This window comes from Mesoplodon bidens, assembly GCF_964165515.1.
Source record: "Mesoplodon bidens genome assembly, chromosome: 18".
Taxonomy (NCBI): Eukaryota; Metazoa; Chordata; class Mammalia; order Artiodactyla; family Ziphiidae; genus Mesoplodon; species Mesoplodon bidens.
The window spans coordinates 12077316-12096542 of NC_138175.1; the positions used below are offsets into that span (position 1 = coordinate 12077316).

General features: G+C 37.3%; 1 protein-coding gene across 7 annotated transcripts in view; it reads right to left on the reverse strand.

Moving 5' to 3' along the window:
* The window catches only part of CNTNAP4 (contactin associated protein family member 4), a gene marked incomplete at both ends in the record, with an annotated part of 257669 nt that overhangs the window by 50981 nt on the left and 187461 nt on the right, over positions 1–19227 (reverse strand). For all 7 annotated transcript variants that reach the window (XM_081215455.1, XM_081215456.1, XM_081215458.1 and 4 more), the window contains 3 exons: positions 2198–2354; positions 6860–7057; positions 17497–17616. In XM_081215455.1, the coding sequence (XP_081071581.1) occupies positions 2198–2354; positions 6860–7057; positions 17497–17616 (475 nt within the window). The remainder of the gene's footprint in view (positions 1–2197; positions 2355–6859; positions 7058–17496; positions 17617–19227) is intronic.

Here is a 19227-nt window from a genome sequence, read left to right on the forward strand (position 1 = left end):
AGGCTTCTCACTGTGCTGACTTCTCTTGTTGTGGAGCATGGGCTCTAGGTGCATGGGCTTCAGTGGTTGCAGCACACGGGCTCAGTACGTGTGGCACACGGGCCTTAGAGCGCGCGGGCTTCAGTAGTTGTGGCGTGTGGGCTCAGGAGCTCTGCGGCATGAGGGATCTTCCCAGACCAGGGATCGAACCCATGTCCCCTGCGCTGGCAGGCAGGTTCTTAACCACTGCACCACAAGAGAAGTCCCTACATTTGCTTCTTTAATAAAGTTCTCATTTATCTGTTTAGAATACCCTTTGTTCACTTGTGATTATTTTGACCTTTAATTCTTCATACGTTTTTTAACAGTTGCTTTAAAGTTTTTGCCTGCTAATCAAACACCTGTGTCCCAGGGCCTGTTTCTAATGGTACTTTTATTTTCTTGACTTTGGATCAAAGTCTACTCTTTTTTGGAATAAGCAATAATTGTTATAATGTTCTGGATATTATGGGTGATACATTGTAGAGACTCTGGATTCTGTTATCATTCTCTTAAGACTTCTTTTGTTTTCACAAGCAGTTAAATCACAACCTTATCACAATAATGGTGGTTTTACTTCATCAGGGTGGGCCTGTGTCAGTTTCACTTGTAGTTTTCAGTCATACTCAGTTCTCGGACATTGTCTTTGCTGTAAAGGCAGCGGACCTTCTGTCATTTCTATGGAAAGCTGAGGGCTTTACAAAGCCCATCTCAATTAATGAGACTTAAGGTCTAAATTCTGTCTCTCCTCTGGTGGTTGCTGCTGAAATTCCTGTGTAGCTTGTTCAGTTTCCCAGCTCCATCTCTCTGCTTGGTTCCTAGAAATCTCCCCTGTGCATGTGCAGCTCAAGGGTCAGGGGTCTGAGAGGAGTTGATATAGTGGTCTCCCCTCAAGTGGTTTTCTCCTTTCTGACATGTCCAGAAATCAATTTCTAGTCATTCTGGCTGCTCTGAACTTTCCTCTGATACCCCCAGCCAAAAAAAATCTAGTATTCTCTTTGAGTTCTAGCCACTCCATGGTAGGTGGTCTGGTGAGTAGCCTCAAGGAAAAGGCACATAAACATAAATCTCACCCACTTAAGTTCCCTTCTTTTAAGGTTTGAAGGCTCCCAACCCTGGTAGTTTCTGCCTACATTTGGTTATTCTCCACTTGCTACAAGTAGGTGTTTTTAATAAATAGTTTTCCTGGGATTACAAATGTTATCTGGGTTAGGTTAGTTCTATGCAAGCTACTTAAGCATAAGCAGAATTTAATATGAAAAATTTCAAAATCTTATTTTTAAAAATTATTTTTGATGAATAAAATGTCATGCAGACATTGGAGAGTTATTGGTGATTAGATTAGTTTAAAATTTTTTTATTCATATTTTAAAATACATTATTACTGTGTGGGCATTTTCTGTGAAGGCAATGAGAAAAAAAAAAGTATCTCCCAAAGGAGCAGAAATTTTGAAAAATTTTGAGTAAGAGAGACAACATTCTTCATACTGAACATATAACAATAAGAGTATAATCAATGACTCCATATAGATGCCTCCTTTAGGGTATTCTAAAATAACCGGGTTTTTTATATAACAGTCTTTGATGTTTGACAAATGAATAAATATAATGTCAAATGAATAAATGGAATATTTCAAGCTCGATTTTAAAATCCCTAAATATTATAGATTTCCTTTTTTAAAATATGATAAATGGAATATCAGTTTTTCATAGCATAGTGTATCCTTTAAGAAAATAAAAGAGCTACATGTTTAAATAATTGTGGGAAATTCTAAGTTTATATATTTAAAGGTTTTATAGGCAGATTATTGAAGAGATGTGTTAGTAATTAAAGGCTGTAAATATATTTTGAGAATAATATAATTCTTAATTATACTTAATTTTAAAGAGAATAATAATTGACTTAAAATGAAAAGCAGACATGAAACAGATGCCTCTGTTTCATCATATTACAGAAATAAAAGGTGTATGACTCATGATCCATTACCAAAAAATTCAAATAAAAAGATAGTGATCTTACCATTTAGAATTCAGATTGTAATACATTTCATCAAAACGTACCTTTAATTTTTTCACTGTACTACCTTGTTTAGTATCTGCCTACTTACATATGTTTTGAGTGATTCATTTAAAAACATAATAAACTTGATTTTGTATAAGGAAATCATATGGAAATCACCATTCATTCCGGTCAGCATCACAGTTGCAGTAATACTGAGAATCAATGCAGTTCCCCTCTAATCCACAAGTACATTTTTGAGGATCAGGTAAAGAACCTCCCCAATAAGTTTGTGTTTCATTGGTTCTTCCAACCCACCAGCTCAGAGGGGTTCCATCTGAAAGACAAAGGTGAGAAATGTGACATCTGTTCTATACCTCAACCCTTCCATCCAGTATAATTCCCTCCTTCCCAAATCATTAAAAAGAATAAATGGAGAAAGACTGATTTGATGTAGTGATATTCCCAACACTGTAATTGATGGCATTTCCTTAAGAAAGTTTTTAAAAAAATATTTCATTATTTAAGCTTAAATGATTGATATATTTTTCTTTGAGTAGAAAAGAAACCAGCAGTTCCTATTTAATTCAGGCATAATAGTAAAAAAAAAAATGTATTGAGAGCAGATCACGTATGCAATTTTGTTAAAAATAATTTTTCGAAACAAGAAGGCATCAAATTATAAACCACAGTAATTAACATATGAGAAACAAAATTGATTTGAGATCATGAAATGCCCATTAAAACATTATGAAATGCTATGTCAAGTTAGTGATTTATCTCAATATATTTATTGGCTAAAAATAAACTAGGTGTTTATTAAACATTAGGCATATTATGGCACTCCCTTGCTATGATTTAAGATATATTTGAAAGTGTATATTTTTTCTTCCATTTACTGGCTTGGCTACTTATTTGAAGACTACAGAAATAACACTGAAAGATCTTTACGCCCGAAGCAGATACTCCACTCAAAAACAAAGTTTCCCTTAACCAAATGCATTTATTTCTATGATGAATGTTCAGCTACCAGCTCCTTCACAGAGCTAAGACTAAACATGATGCCAAGGAACTAGAGCAAAGAATAGACAGAACATTTAGATGCGGCATGCAGGCAATCTGTCTTAGGGAAAAAGTCACTTGAGGATCACGGCATGAGAAGAAGGTGACATCAAATCAGTCAGCTCCTCAAAGGTGCTTGATCACTTTTCCATTGACTTGCAAACCTTTTAAGTTGCTGCCATTAGCCCTACTTTTACTAATTTCTCCCTTACTTACAAATGCCAAAGCTCATAAAAACTTATTATTAAATTGGACCTGTGCTGATGCAAACCAAACAACCTCTCTTCCAGTGTTACTATACATTCCTGTCCACTATGCCGGGAAAACAAGGAGTTGTTGGAAGCTTGTGTTATGCATTAATTAATATCAAGAATCTTCATCTTCTTTAATTGCATGATTAACTGATCAGCTGAAGGCAAAACCTACTTGAAGCATTTAGTAGATCTATTTCAACATACTGCTTAAAACGTTATGTGTTCATAGATTTAAAAAATAAATCATTATTCCTAAATACTGAATAATATTTTCGCATCTAAATTTGCTATCTTCCTGACACTTCCCTGGTGGTCCAGTGGTAAAGAATCCGCCTTCCGATGCAGGGGACGTGGGTTCAATCCCTGGTCAGGGAACTAAGATCCCACATGTTGTGGGGCAACTAAGCCCGCACGCCACAACTACTGAGCTCGTGTGTCTCAACTAGAGAGCCTGTGTGCCACAAACTACAGAGCCCACGCACTCTGGAATCCACACCACAACTACAGAGCCCAGGAGCCCTGGAGCCTGCATGCCACAACTAGAGAGAGAAAACCCGCACACCACAACTAGAGAGAAGCCCGTGTGCTGCAACAAAAGAGCCTGCGCCGCAACGAAAGATCCCGCGTGCCTCAACAAAGATCCCGCGTGCCGCAACTAAGACCCAACACAGCCAAAAATAAATTATAAATAAAAAAGTAAATAAATAAATACATAAATAAATTTGCTATTTTCCCTACAAAGTAGAAACCACTTAATGTTTTAAAGATATCAAATACCTAAGTTTCCTCCAAGACTTTTTGAAGTGTCCTAAAGAATTTACATAAGTATAAGGAAGAATTAAGAAAAGCATGAGAAAATTTTAAAGTTGATATTAAAATGATAAAGTATCAGAAATCATGGTAGATCATTTCTATTCTTATAGTTAAAATCCCAAATGGCTTGAGTATTCATATTGAGCATCCTTCCAGTGTGCTGAGCTGCAGACCCACAGGTTGCTGGAAATATTTTCATATACATTTAACTTTATTCATCCACAATTATGGCATCATTATTACTTGAAGCTGCTATATTCTCAAGATCTGAAACTGTAAATTTAACTTGTCTGACACCACCTTCTTGATCTTCCCCATACATTTCTTACTGTGACCTCGAAATCCAAATTGTTCCCTCTTTTCGACCTCAAATCCATTCTACATGAATTCTAAGATCACAGACCTGAGGAAAATCTGTGTATTTAACAGTTATCCTCATCATCTGTTCTACAACTTCCTAGAGTTTACTATTCTCTTTACTAGTGGTTCCCAAACACCTGGGGGCCCTGAAGGTAGGGAATCCTTCACACTCCACGTCGTCCCCTTGACTTCGTGTGGTGCTCGCTCACTAACATTCTTGGGGATTCTGTGTTCTGGTTCTTTTAGAGTTTGACTCATTTGTGATTTTGATGATTGCCTTTCCTTTTCTTTCTTCTCTAGTTAAGCAACTCAGTTCATTTTGTTCCATCACGTTTACCCTTCTAAAATTATGGTTCTCATTCTTCTTAGAATACACTTCTGTACTTGCTTATCTATTTTTCTTTTTTAGATTCCAATATCAATATTCACTAAAAATGAACAATCAGTTGCATACTGAACTGGTAGGTTCACTGTAACCACGATGCACTGGAGAGCTGGGAAGAGAGGAGCTCACTTCATGCACTTTCTTTGTGTTATGCCACCCAGCCACGCCCACGCCCCCCTGAGGTTGGTATGATTGGCCCCAATTCAGTGAAGAGAAAACAAAGACTGAGAAATACTCTTCGATCCAAGTTCTGTACCTAATCAACAAGAGACCTGGACCTTGAACCCAGATCTCTCTCCCCACCTCTAAATCCTATGCTCTTTGCACTACAACTGTCTGATGGTCAGTCTCAGATGGGATTGGGGCTTCAGGGGGTTAAGATTTGAGGGGATACCAGAAAGATGAGAAGAGTTAGGAGGGGTTAAGAGGCTGAATGAGAACATTCTGAAAAAGAAGAAGGAGGAAAAGGAGGAAGAGGGAGTGGAACTCAGGCATATGGGAGAAAATGATCAGACTGTAGTAAGTGGGTGGACAAGTAAATAGGATTGGGGCTTAACTGGAAACAAAAGATTCAAAGGTCATACCAGGAGTTCAAAATTGTTCTGCATGACCCATATAACACATGATATTCACATATGAAACACATTTCATTTTAAAGTTCTTGTCCTTCTGTCTGGAACGCCAACCTCTCTTAAGACGACAAATGAGAGGGAACAAAGCAGCTTTATCGTGCAGATGTCTTAGAATCTTCTCTGACTACTGAAGAAAAATACACCTGATTATTGCTGCTAGAAAACAGTGTGCTGGGGAGCGGCATGAGGTTCATAGGCAAGTGGGTCCAGAATACGCAGCTGACGTGCCCAGACAGAAGAGTCTGTACTGGACAGGAGAGCTAGGAAAGCACTGGAGCTTCTTAAACAGTAAAGTGTTGTGATGGAAGCAGCGTTTCTTACAGGTGAATTCTCTTCATGAAGATTAATCTTTTGGATGATACAGTGGGTGGGCAGGAGATACAGACTGATGACTGGCTGAGAGGCCAGTAGGAAAGACCTTGCAGTAACTTCATAAATTAGGTCATTAAAGCCCGCACTAAGGCAGAGCTGGTGGGACTTGAGATACTGTCACATAATGAGATGCTCTAAAGGGAGAAAACACAAGACCAGAACCATAATTTAGGAGCAGACTGGTTATTAAAAGTAGAGTAAAAGAAAGAGTTAGGGCTTCCCTGGTGGCGCAGTGGTTGAGAGTCCGCCTGCCGATGCAGGGGACACGGGTTCGTGCCCCTATCCCGGAAGATCCCACATGCCGCGGAGCGGCTGGGCCCGCGAGCCATGGCCGCGGAGCCTGTGTGTCCGGAGCCTGTGCTCTGCAACGGGAGAGGCCACAGCAGAGAGAGGCCCGCGTACAGCAAAAAAAAAAAAAAAAAAAAAAAAAAGAGTTAAACATGGTTTTCTGACTCCTCTTTGAGCTACTGAAAAAAAAAAAAAGTGTTTCTAGCAGACTGTTCTAATTTTCAGTTATACCCAGAGGGTAACTGTCAACAACCCGTGAAAGAGTCACACAGAGTAGTCACTTTCAGAAAACGAATTCATATTTTTATTAGCTCTTTTCCATGGTAAAAACCAACCGTATGTGTCACTTGCCCTTTATGAGGGATCAACACTGTGCATTCATGGAGTATCAGAACAAAGCCCTTTGCTGTGCAGTTCTCTGATTAAGGGCAGGCAGAGACTCTAAAGACAATGAAGGCTTTGAACAAAGCTCAGTGTGAACTGACCTTGTTCTCTTCTTCAGGCAACAGCATCTCTGTGACTTCCAGACTTGTGACACGTTTGCTAAAGACACAGGGAGCACACACCCTCAGCGGCTCTAGGCCTCCACCTTGGCCGACTTAAACTCCGCAGGAGCTGGTTAAGTAAAACACACTGTGCGACGTGTGTAGGAAGACAAATGCCCCAATTTACTTACCTTCCTTATTTACAAGTCGTGACTTCTTGCAGTAGTAGGTCAGCTCCTGTTCACAGTGCTCCGCACGGTTAACTGTGGCCTGCAGTTGCTCCATGCTGGCCACGTATTCGAAAAACCCAGCATAGGGGTTCTCTGGATTGGTACTGCGGACTCTTGTTACATCGGAGCCATTGTGCTGGATGATGGTCCACGCAGTTTCTTGTATGCAGAAATGGGGGAAGAAAGAGAGGAGACCATCACTAGTCTGCAAAAGTTAAAATAAATAAAGAAAATCAAAATCACCTTTTATCTGAGTCAAAGTTTTCTACTCATCAAACCTCTCTGAGAGGTAGAATCAACACAAATGGATTCTTAAAACTTTTAAATTATAGTAAAGTGAGTTTTTCCCTGAAATTTATACGATTGCCACACATTTGCAGTGTTTTTATTCTACTTTTTCATATAATTCAGCCAGAAAATATTCATGGTGAAAAATATTAAGAAAAATGATTATTAAAATTTGTGGTGCATTTTATCAAATCTGACATTCTGCTTTTAGAAGATGCGTCATTATTTTTCTTCAAGAAAGAAAAAAATTATGCTATTATAACTGTAAAACATTGTTGATTGTTGACGCGCCCTGAATTCAGAGATGTTACAATATGAAAAAAAAATGTATCTTTGAATTTGTAAAATATTTTAAATGACATAACGTAAACAATGACTTTTCTACTCTTATTGTATGCTGCCAGCAAAAAGAAAGTCAAAATTTTATGGTCTGTATATATACCTCCCTTCAGACAATTTTTAATTATGAGTGTACATCTATTTCTTTTTTACATCAAGTTTTGGATAGAGGATTTTTTCATAACATGGGAAAATGTACAAAATATTTAAGTGGGGAATGCAGGATACAAAACTATATATAATATGATTATGATACATACACAAACACACACATAAATATATATTCATCGGACACAGATGTTAGGAAATTACACCAGAAATACATCTATTTCTTTTAAAATCAAATCTGAAATATTCATCTTGGTATCATGTGATCTGCATAGCTATGGAATGCAAATAGGAAGTTACTTTTTTTTCTTTTTTTTTTTTTGCGGTACACGGGCCTCTCACTGTTGTGGCCTCTCCCGTTGCAGAGCACAGGCTCTGGACGCGCAGGCTCAACGGCCATGGCTCATGGGCCCAGTCGCTCCACGGCATGTGGGATCTTCCCCGACCTGGGCATGAACCCGTGTCCCCTGCATCAGCAGGCGGACTCTCAACCACTGAGCCACCAGGGGAGCCCCAGAAGTTACTTTTTTGAACACGCAATACAGCATCAGCAACTCAACTAACACAAGAAATAATATATCTTTGAGTAGGTACTGGAGCTATCACTAGTAGCACCTGAATGTCTGTAAACATTTCAATCATACTGATTACCAAAACTATTTAGATGAAACAAAAATCCGACAAGGTATGTAACAGAAGATGGCATATTGTAACTATCCTTCAACTTTCCCAGCAATAAACTTATTATATTTACTGTGATATACGCAGGCCCAAGAACACATTAATCAAAAGGCCTCCATTTTAATAGGTGAGAAACAGATTGGAAGTTGTCAAAACTCTGCTATAAATGTGCTGTTAAATCACATAACTCTTCTGTATTAAGAAGAATATTCCAAATTGGAGGAAAAGAGTAGGTAGAAATCCCCGCCAGCCTCTTTTTAGCTAATACATTCACATGGATCAACACAATCAAAACAAGAAATTTCAGTCCCACCCGTCTCCTGGTCGTCAGAATTTTGAATAGAGAGGCCTATTAAATAAATGAGACAGGAGGCAAATTTGACAGCCTTACTCCCCTCCACGTGTGGATCATTATTTTCCTCTGAAACAATAGCTGTTACTTTTATTTCCACCTTGCCTTTCAGCTCACTGGAGCGCTTTAACAGTAAATTATTTTCCTTAAAGAGGACATGATCTATAAGCTCATGAAATAAATTATGGATGACCAGACAGCAGTACAGTGGAGAGATCATCAGGAGACCTGAGCTGCAGATCTGGCATGTGTCTGTGCCCTTAAGAAAGTCAGGTGAAATCTCAGCCTCCATTTCCAAATTTGGAAAAAAAAAAAAAGGTAGAATATAGGAGGCAATATATTAAGTCTGAAATTCTATCATTTTAGCCACACAATCTTGACTATTAGAAATTTAAGATTATTAACCAGGCAAATCTGTTAGCCTAGCCTCTGTTGGACTCTGCTTTTATTATTCAGCAGAATGATTCGTCTTTTCTTGTGGGGAATCAATGGTGTGCATGAAGCAGTTCATCTCCGGCTGAGTAGCTGCTGAAAGAGCAGGACAATAAACCACCTTGAAACCTTTGTCTCTTTGCTTTTTGGGTCACCCTGAGAGGGACTTCCCTATCGCTTAGCATCCACTGGGTCATGAAGAACACACTGTGTTCTTGTAAGGTCTCTTAAGGTATTGTAAGAAATCCAAGGCCATAGTGCATGACAGCTGTTAAAGGGCTGCTCATAGAAATGTTTCCTTTTGAAATTCTAAAATTTCTATATGATAGTTTCTGTAAGTGATTTCATTTTCTAATATAAAGTGCTACAAAGGAGGAAGTTACACGGATGCCGTGCTTATCAGATAATCAAGATGTCCAGGGCAAAGCAGAGACAATGAAAGCATCACAGTGGATTCTGAGCAATGGAAATGAGAGCCCAGCATCCATGCTCCAAATCACATGTGATTTACTAATAGAGGAACGTCTGCAAACTATTATACTGTTCTTTCGGACGTGATTGTTATCTGATATTTCTACAAATACCTATTTAGAAATTACAACTATAAAGAAAGTAGACTTCACAATGTGTAATTCAGTATTTTGTGACTTAATCTATCGGTTTTTCCACTATTAGAAGACTGACAGGTTCTGATTTGCTAACTATACTGATAGGTTCTGATTTGCTAACTATAGTGTCTCCAGCACGTGGGCTTGGCACGTGCTGAAAAAGACATTAGTCACTGAAGTAATAAACATGTGAATGAATAAAAACAAAGTGTTGTCCAGACTAGAGCACAGCCTTCCAGGTTATCTGGTTGTGATTCTGTGGTGGCTCTGAGATTTTCATTGCCTTTTAACTATTTTAGAACTTTGTAAATAGGAGACATCTGATGCAACTGCAAAATAATGATAAGGCTGAAACTGTGAAGGGTATGAGACATTCCACTTGCAAGCTAACAAGTTATCTTGTATACAAATTGTATCTATTTATCTTTAACTCTCTCTCTCTCTCTAGACACAGTGAATGCCAGATGCACCTAAGCCTACTGGAGTTGTACCACGAGAGAGGGACCCCCAAATTACAAGATTTGGAGCTTACAGAGGATGGCTGGCACATCTCCACCCCGACAAAGAGTGACAGAGGAACTCTGGAATGCAACAAATCTCTGAGGAGAGGGCGCTCAAGTTCTTAGGTTTTACAATGTAGGTAAATACCTCTGGGGGAGATAAGCTTCAAATTCCTCCAGGGAAATCCACTATCTCTAAGACATATTTACATTAAATTATCCTTTAACACAGACTTCCAGTTTTTTTGCTATTTGTTTTGCTTAGCAAGCAAGGCATTGTTTCCTTACAAGTAATTCTGTCTACAGACCAGCAAATTCAACCTGGTAGAGGTCGATGGGCTCCTCCACTAGGGAGGAAGCCAGTTTTGCCTCCCTTGGCCCAGTCACTTCAGTATTACTGATGTATGGATATGTCTGTTCTTTGAATCCTCTTTGAACTGACTGTAACATCTTACCAGTTTCCTCAGGAATAAGGTTAAACATTAAACAAGATCTTCAAAACATGATTTTTAGCTTTTATTTTTCTCTCTGTATAGGAGTCGTGATGTTATTTTTTTGAAAATTATCCTTTACCAAGTGCAAAGAGTGTTGTCAAGGTAAGGAAACACAGGGAAATGAGTAAGAAGAGAGAGCAGAAAATCTATGAGATTAATATATATACTAAAACATTGAAAGGCAGTTTGGGTTTATTGGTGTCTCTCCCTGAAAGTGATTTCTAACATATAGATTGTATGTAAAGCAACTGAGTGATTAAGAACTTGATTTGTCTTGGGCTGACTACTATTTTCTAGTATGATAACAGTGTAAAGAAAAAACATGCTGTTTAAGCAACACAGTTGCAGAGTATGTGTTCCTTCAGGATTAATAGCTGCGGGTGATAGAGGTGATAAAGACTGTAAGAGTGGGTAGGAAGTGCTGTGTTAAGGAAAGCTGGGAGATGAAAGAAAAGCTAGCATCCTGGAGCAAAACTTGATGTAAACAAGGCTGCATTTGAATAATGATAGCGAGTTATTAACTCTCATAGCTATTAAGAAGGTTTTTACTATTGAAATCCCTAAAGTAAAAATAGTTTTGCTATTATGTCTTTTTTTTTTAAATAAATGTATTCATTTACTTTTGGCTGTGTTGGGTCTTTTTGCTGCACGCGGGCTTTTCTCTAGTTGCAGTGAGTGGGGGCTACTCTTTGTTGCGGCATGCAGGCTTCTCGTTGTGGTGGCCTCTTTTGTTGTGGAGCATGGGCTCTAGGCGCTCGGGCTCAGTAGCTGTGGCACGTAGGCTCAGTAGTTGTGGCTCGCGGGCTCTAGGGCACAGGCTCAGTAGTTGCGGCACCTGGGCTTAGTTGCTCTGCGGCATGTGGGATCTTCCCAGAACAGGGCTCCAACCCATAACCCCTGCATTGGCAGGCGGCTTCTTAACCACTGCACCACCAGGGAAGTCTTAACACTCTCCAGACTTCTCATGAAAGGGTCTCAGGGGCCCCTACCTCAGAATCACATGGGGAGCTTGGATTTAATAGAGTAGACCTTGGTCTCTACACTTACTGAGTCAGTGAAACCAAATCCAGGAGTCTTGGTAGTGGGGCACTGGGAAAAGGTGACTTTAAACCATAGAATTATTATTTTCACAAAAGTTAAAAAGCCACGGCTATACCTCTCAGCAATTTCTCTGCACTGAAACAACTGTCCTTGCAGTACACTATTTGATGCTGAGACATTTCTTGAACATAAAACTATTTCTTTACAGAGAAAGCAATGGCTTTAGTGTACAAGAAGAACAAAAAAGCCCTATACATTTCAACAGAGACAACCACTGGGATTCATATTATCCTAATTATTTTAAAATTATATTTAGAATACTCTGTTTAGAAAGAATTTTCAGTTTTTAACATAGTTTAGGAAATTATCCATTCAAAAGGGATTTTCTTTGTATCTTTTAGCTTGTAATGCTTAAAGATATTTAAATCCATGTGGAATCATCTGTTGGACAGTAATTCTAGACTAAGAACTTTTTTTTTTTTAGTTACACATTTGCAAGCTGCCAATTCAGCATTTTGTCTTGCCTTCATAATTGGTATACCTGATTGCTGTAGCTTGAGGATATGTTATTGGCTACAAGCAATGAGACATTGGTAGAACGTAGCCTTATTATCAGGCTGGGAGACGGGACCAGGGTTTGATGTCTTGATCTATCCCTAATGACATTCCTTAGTCTGCCTCTGTCAACCTCCTTGAGTCTTGGTTTCCGCATTTGCAAAACCACATCAGTAAGCAAAGTTTCAAGTTGTACTGTGCATTTTTCACTGGGTTGTTACACTCTGGGACTGTCACTTTTGTTTGAATAGGTTTCAATATTCCGGAGCTTCTGAAGACACTTCCCTGCTTCCTAACTGGATTATCTGTGTCTCTGTCCTCCACTGCTTGCTCTTCAAATGGCTTTAAGTTTTGTGAATGTCCTCTTTTTCATCAATACTTTTTGATAATTTTGCTAAAGCACCTTTAACCTCTGTGTGTGTATATATACATAAATTTACTTCTTCGAATTGTAGAGTTGAGGTGTGAGACTCAGGTAACTAAAATAGGCATATTAGTAATATGACAAGGTGAATGGTGATTTAATAGAAATGAAATAATTCATTCAATAAAATGAAATTAATAATTTCCTTACCATTTAGATGGTCATGAAAAATGTACATGGCCTATAAATTACTGAATTATTATGCATAATAAACATAATGTAGGCATGCATGTATGTGTATACAATCAATCCTCATTATCTGTACATTCTCATCATTTGTGAATTTGCCTACTCACTAAAATTTATATGAATCCCAAAATCAATTCTTGAGGTGCTCTTGTATGTCTGTAGACACAAAGCAAAAAAACTGAGTTGCCCAATATGAATTTCAGCTGCCTAGCTGAAGCTTAACAGAGCCACACTCTGACTCCTTGCTTCAGCTCTCATACTGTAAACACGTATCCTATTTGTGCCATGTTCTTTGTGCTTGGTGATTTCACTATTTAAAGTGGCCTCCAAGCATAGAGCTGAAGAGCTGTCCAGGGTTCCCAAGCACAAGAAGGCTGTGATGTGCCTTCTGAGAACACATGTGATAGAAAAGCTTCCTTCAGGTAAGAGTTCTGGTGCTATTGGTTGTGAGTTCAATGTTAATGAATCAACAGTGTGTATTAAATAAGGTGTCTTTAGTCTGAAACACTAGTAAAACAAGGTTATATATTGATCAGTTGATGAGAATACTATGACCAGAGGCATGCAGGAACCTAATCTTACTGTAATTCCCTGGGAGCAATGGTTCAGTATTCACTAATTCAAGTGTCTGTGGTTACTTTACACAACATTACTATCACAGATCATGAGAACTGTGTGTGTGTATGTGTGTGTGTGATATTACTTAAAGCTTTAAAGATTACAGATACTTAGAGGTATCTGAATCACAGAATCAAAACTTCATAAAGCATGTGCATATGAATAGCTCAGGGTGCTTTTGTGGGAATGCAGGATTCACAGGGATGCAGTGATAGACTGTTAAATCTCGCTCACAACACAAACAGAAAAAATCAGAAAGTTATTTGACACTTAAATTCATATCTTTCATTTGCAAAATTTTCCTTTTCTCTCTGTGAAGTCTCCTCACATTTATTATGTTCAATTCTCACATAATAGAGCGGGGTGTTCTCTAAAGTTTGAGAACCACAGGTCGAAAACAGCTACTCCCAAACCTGGGTGCACAAAAGCATCAAATGGGAAGATTTTTAAAAACACTGATTTTATCGTCTCACCCCAATACTCCTGCCTCAGGGCGCTACCTGGGAGTCTGTGCTGTGCAGACCGACGAATTTCATTGAGGAGATAAACATGTAAGAGTCATCAGCTGTCTTAGGTTGCTTTGGCATTTGGAGCGGTGCTATGGTCTGAATGTTTGTGTCCCCCACTAAAATTCATATGTTGAATCACTAACCCCCAAAGGTAATGGTTTTAGTAGGTGGCACCTCTGGGAGATCATGAGGTCAAGAGGGAGGAGCCCTCATGAATGGGATTAGTGCTCTTATAAAAGAGATCCCACAGAGCTCCTTCTATCATGTGAGGATACAAGAAGTCTGAAATCTGGAAGACAGCCCTCACCTGACAGTGCTGGCACCATGACCTAGGACTTCCCATCCTCTAAAACTGTGAGAAATATTTCTATTGTTTATAAGCTACCCAGTCTGTGGCATTCTGCTACAACACCAAACAGACTAAGACAGGTAGCGTCCTCAACGATGGTGACAGCAAACAGAAGCCACCTGGTTGTGTTATATGAAAAATCTCTAAGACACATTCTATAGTAATTTTCCCGAATATTTGTGGCCAAGGTTTTACCACTACCCTGCAGTTTTCAGAATTACACATTAATACAAAGGAACTGTGGCTCCCATATTCAACTGCCTTCTCAGTTCCACATTTGAATGTGTAACAGACATCTCAAACTCAAAATGTGTAAAACTGAGCTCGTTATCTTTCCCTTCAAACCTTCTCTGACCACATCTCAAATAATGGCAACTTAATCACTCCAATTTGCCCAAGCCAAAAATGTGGTGTTATTTTTTTGGTTCCTTTTGTTTTCCCATTCCTCACACATATTCAATGAGAAAATTTAGTCTCTGTCCACCATCTACATTGTATCATCCAGTACAACCCACCATCTCCAGCTCTTGCCTGGATTCTTGCGTTACTTGAACTTGGTCTCCAAACAGACTTCCAAACTCCTATTATACATATACATCTTATCTATATGTATGTACGTATCTGGTACACACACACACGCACACACACATTTTCTAACTCCTTTCTACCCCTGCTCCTAGATATGCATTTCTCAACACAGGAGCAATCATGATTCTATTAAAGGAAGACAGATTGCATCTACCACTGCTTAAAACTCTCCAATGTCTTCTCAGCTCATTCAGGGTAAAACCCAGAGACCTTACACGTTGTAAGGACCCATGACTTCTCCTCTCCTGCCCCCGCCCACTTGATTCTCTCTTGCTCTCCTACTACTCCCAGATTACTCACCATACTCCAGTCACACTTTATCTGCTGCTGTTTTCTGAACGCACCTGGTAAGATCACCTCTCTCAGGACTTAGCACTTCCTATTTCCTCTGCCCGGAAGGCTCTTTCCCTAGATATTCACTGCCAGATTTTAAGTAGTAAATCTTCCTCTGCCAAGCCTCCTGCTTCAATTTCATATTTCCTTTTTTCTGCTTATTTTGCTCCATGAAATGCTGACTTCCTGACACAGCGCTATCCAATGTAAACTTTTTCCAATGATGGAATAGATGGCTATGGAGCAGTTAAAATGTGGCTAGTGAGACTGAGGAATTGGCTTTTAATTTAATCTTATTTTAATGAATTAATTTAAACTTGTAAAATTTGTTTCAAGTCATTTAGTTATATTAATTAATTTTAATTAAATGTGAATCTAAATAGGCATTTGTTGCTAGTGGCCACTACACTGGAGTGCACGATTCATCTAGAATCTCTTTGTATTTGATGGTGAAGGGATCAAGAGTCTTTTTGACAATATTTACAGACAATTTTCCCCAGCACCACTTGTTGAAAAGACCATCTTTCCTTCACTGTTCATCAGTGCCACCTTTGCAATGAATCAACTATCCATATATGAGGGAGTCTGTTTATAGATTCTCTATGTTGCTTCATTGGTCTATTTGTTTATCCTTGTGTCAATTACATGCTGTTTTACTTAACCTATCAATATAATGTCTATATTATATCTGGTAGAGTTGAGTCCTCCAACTTTACTCTTTAAGACTGATTTGGTTCTTCTTGTCCCTTCAAATTTACTGATAAATTGTAGAATCTGCTTACCAATTTTCACCAAAAAAATTACACCAACCAACAAGCACACTGCTGAAATTTTAATTAAGGTTTGCACTGAATCAATACCTAGTTGGGAAGAACTGATGTTTATACCACCCTACTGAGTTTTCTAATCAATGAAACTTTCATATGTCTCCACTTATTTAGGATTTAATTTATCTCAAGAGTATTTTACACTTATCTGTATAAAAGTTGTGCACATCTTTCTTTAGATTTATTACCATGTATCTGAGGTTTTTGATGCTACTGAAAATAGAATCTTCTAAAATTTCATTTTAATTGCTGGTATACAAAAATGAAATTAATTTTTACATTAACTTGATATCTAGTGATCATCCTAAATTTTAACAGTTAGTCTGTAGATTGTTGAGAATACTCTCAATACATAACCTGGCCATCTACAAATAATGAGAGTCATAGTTCTTCCTTTCCAGTACATATATCTTTCATTTCTTTCTCTTGCTTTATTGCACTGGCTAGGACCTCCAAAACAATGGTGAACAGAATGATAATAGCAGGCATCTTTGGGTCAATGTTGGTAACAGGGGTAAAGTTTTCAATATTTCACAATAAACTGTGATATGTGCTGTAGGTTTTTTTATGGGTCCTCTTTAACAAATTAAGGAAATTTTCTTCTATTGGTAATTTACTGAGTTTTCATTTTCTCTTTATCCTGAATGGATGTTGAATTTAATCAAACACATATTCCAAGACTATTAATTCCTCTTTAAGTTTATGTAAGTAAAGAATTCAAGAATAAAATCCATTTTTGCCCAAATTTAAAAAGTAAATATTTTCAAAGCTTTCACACGTATCAATCTTTTTTCTTTTATTATTATTTAAAATATTTTTCCACTTTATGTTGGCAAAAATTGTATCTATTTAAGGTATGTAATGTGATGGTTTCATATGAATATACATTGTGAAATGTTCACCATAATCAAGCTAATTAGAATTCATTACCACACTTGTTACATTTTTTTTTTCTTTTCATCCCCCTACTCCCCTCCCCTTGGGCAACCACCTGTTTGTTCTCTGTATCTGTGAGTATGTTTCTCTTTTATTATGTTTGTTCATTTGTTTTGCTTTCTAGATTCTACTTATAAGTGAAATCATATGGTGTGTATCAATCTTCTAAGAGGAATAAAGTCTATCTTTTTTGTTTTGGGGCTTAATAAGATACATATATTATTAGATGTTCTACACAGATACCACATGCATAGAAAATAATGACATTTTAAATCACCACCATTAAACTATTTTTTAAAGATTTACTTTTTCTTCTACTGAACAATATACATTTTAATCAAGTTGCAAATTATGTCAACCTCTTACTTGTTTCATTTTAATTTTGTGTGTTTAAATTTAACTATTAAATGAAAATTGATTAACTCACCAGTCATATTGCAATATAGAAGAAATGGTTCCAGGGGACCACTTCCATCTGCATCTATATAGTAAAATCCTGAAGTATTTCCTCTATGCTTATAGGCTTCACATGACTGCTCATAGATAGCTGTAAAAAAAAAAAAAAGTATCATCATAAGTGAAACAGTATAAAATTAATTTCTTTAGTTTTAATTTGGACACAGAATACTCCAAGTCTTGAAATTTGTATGTACATTACTGACCAGGAGAAAAGGTAACACACACTTTAAAACAAAACTCATTTTTTTAAATTAATATGGTTGAAAGAAGGTTAGATAGAAAAAAGGAAAAATAAGATTGCATTTTATGGCATTTCTTTTTATGATTAAAAGAATATGAGAATGACAATTTAGTTTATTTTTACATTAGGTAAAACAACAAAGGAGATGGTAGGTGTTTTAAATGTTAAGATCCTTATAAGTATAAGGTGACTTCCATTTTGGACATGCATCCAAATGGATCTTTTGACAACCATTTTGGAATTTCTAATTCTAGTATCACCTTGTAATAACCTAACATGTGAAGCACAATAGTGTAATCTCCTTAAATAATCTGCTGTTATTCAAAAATTATGCAATAGAAAAGTTTTAAATAATGCTTTAACTAGTCTCCTTTCTCACATAAAATTGTCTATAGATAAAATACTTTTTTCCATAAAACAAATATGATTTACAGAGCTTCTCGTGAATAATTTAAAAAGTAATTTACATAAGAAATTTTCTCTAATGCTCTGTAATGAGAATTTAAGATAATTAAAATCCAAAGCAGAAGAAATATAAAATATATGCCCTCAAGCGGTCTCAGTGTGTTTTGATCCATAATTGGATGTTTTTAATTACACAATTATATATTTGCCATGTACTAGGTTTGATATTAATAACTGTATATGATGCACTCATCTCATTGAACACTTGGCCAAATGTAATGGTGATTTCCATCAAGCTTTTAATTTTGTGAAATGAGAAATAAACCATCCCCTGAATATCATTCCTTGATCTATTCTAAATTTTCAAAATTATGTTAATGAGTTTTTAGATCATATGAAATAATGTAACTAATTTTCTCAATGTTACAGAGATTTCAGATAATCATACATATTTACTTCTCTACTCTTCTACAGTTTCTTGGTTTTATTTTATTCCTATTGTATATTACACAGACAGAAATATAAGATGGATTGGTTTCTAGTCACATTTGTATTTTGTGCAGTGAAGTGAGCATATGAAAATGGTTCATTTATATATTACTATACGCGCATACATGCGTTGATAAATTCTTTGAAAGAGGCTGGGATATAAACATAACTTTGCAGGGAGGGCTGGTATTAGAAAGGACACACAACTGCATGAGGGTAATTGGAGTACTTTTGCTTTATATGTATTACTTGGCTTTTTATAACATGACTGTTTAACATATTATTTTCTAGTAAAACCTTTTAAAAGACCCCCATCACTCACCCTCCCTCAACTCAGGCTAACGATACTGATGGCTTCATTATAATTGGGTTTGTCATCCTGGCCCCATTTCCCAGAATGGTCATTGGCAAAACCCTTCGGCTCCCTTTAGACTACCTGCTCAAGAGCCTAATAAATTAACTCAATGATTGGATCAAGTTGTGGGCCACAGATGAAAATACGTTATTTATTCACCATCTGATTTTTTTGGCTCAGAGATGTTTGTGTTTATATTTAGATTTAGT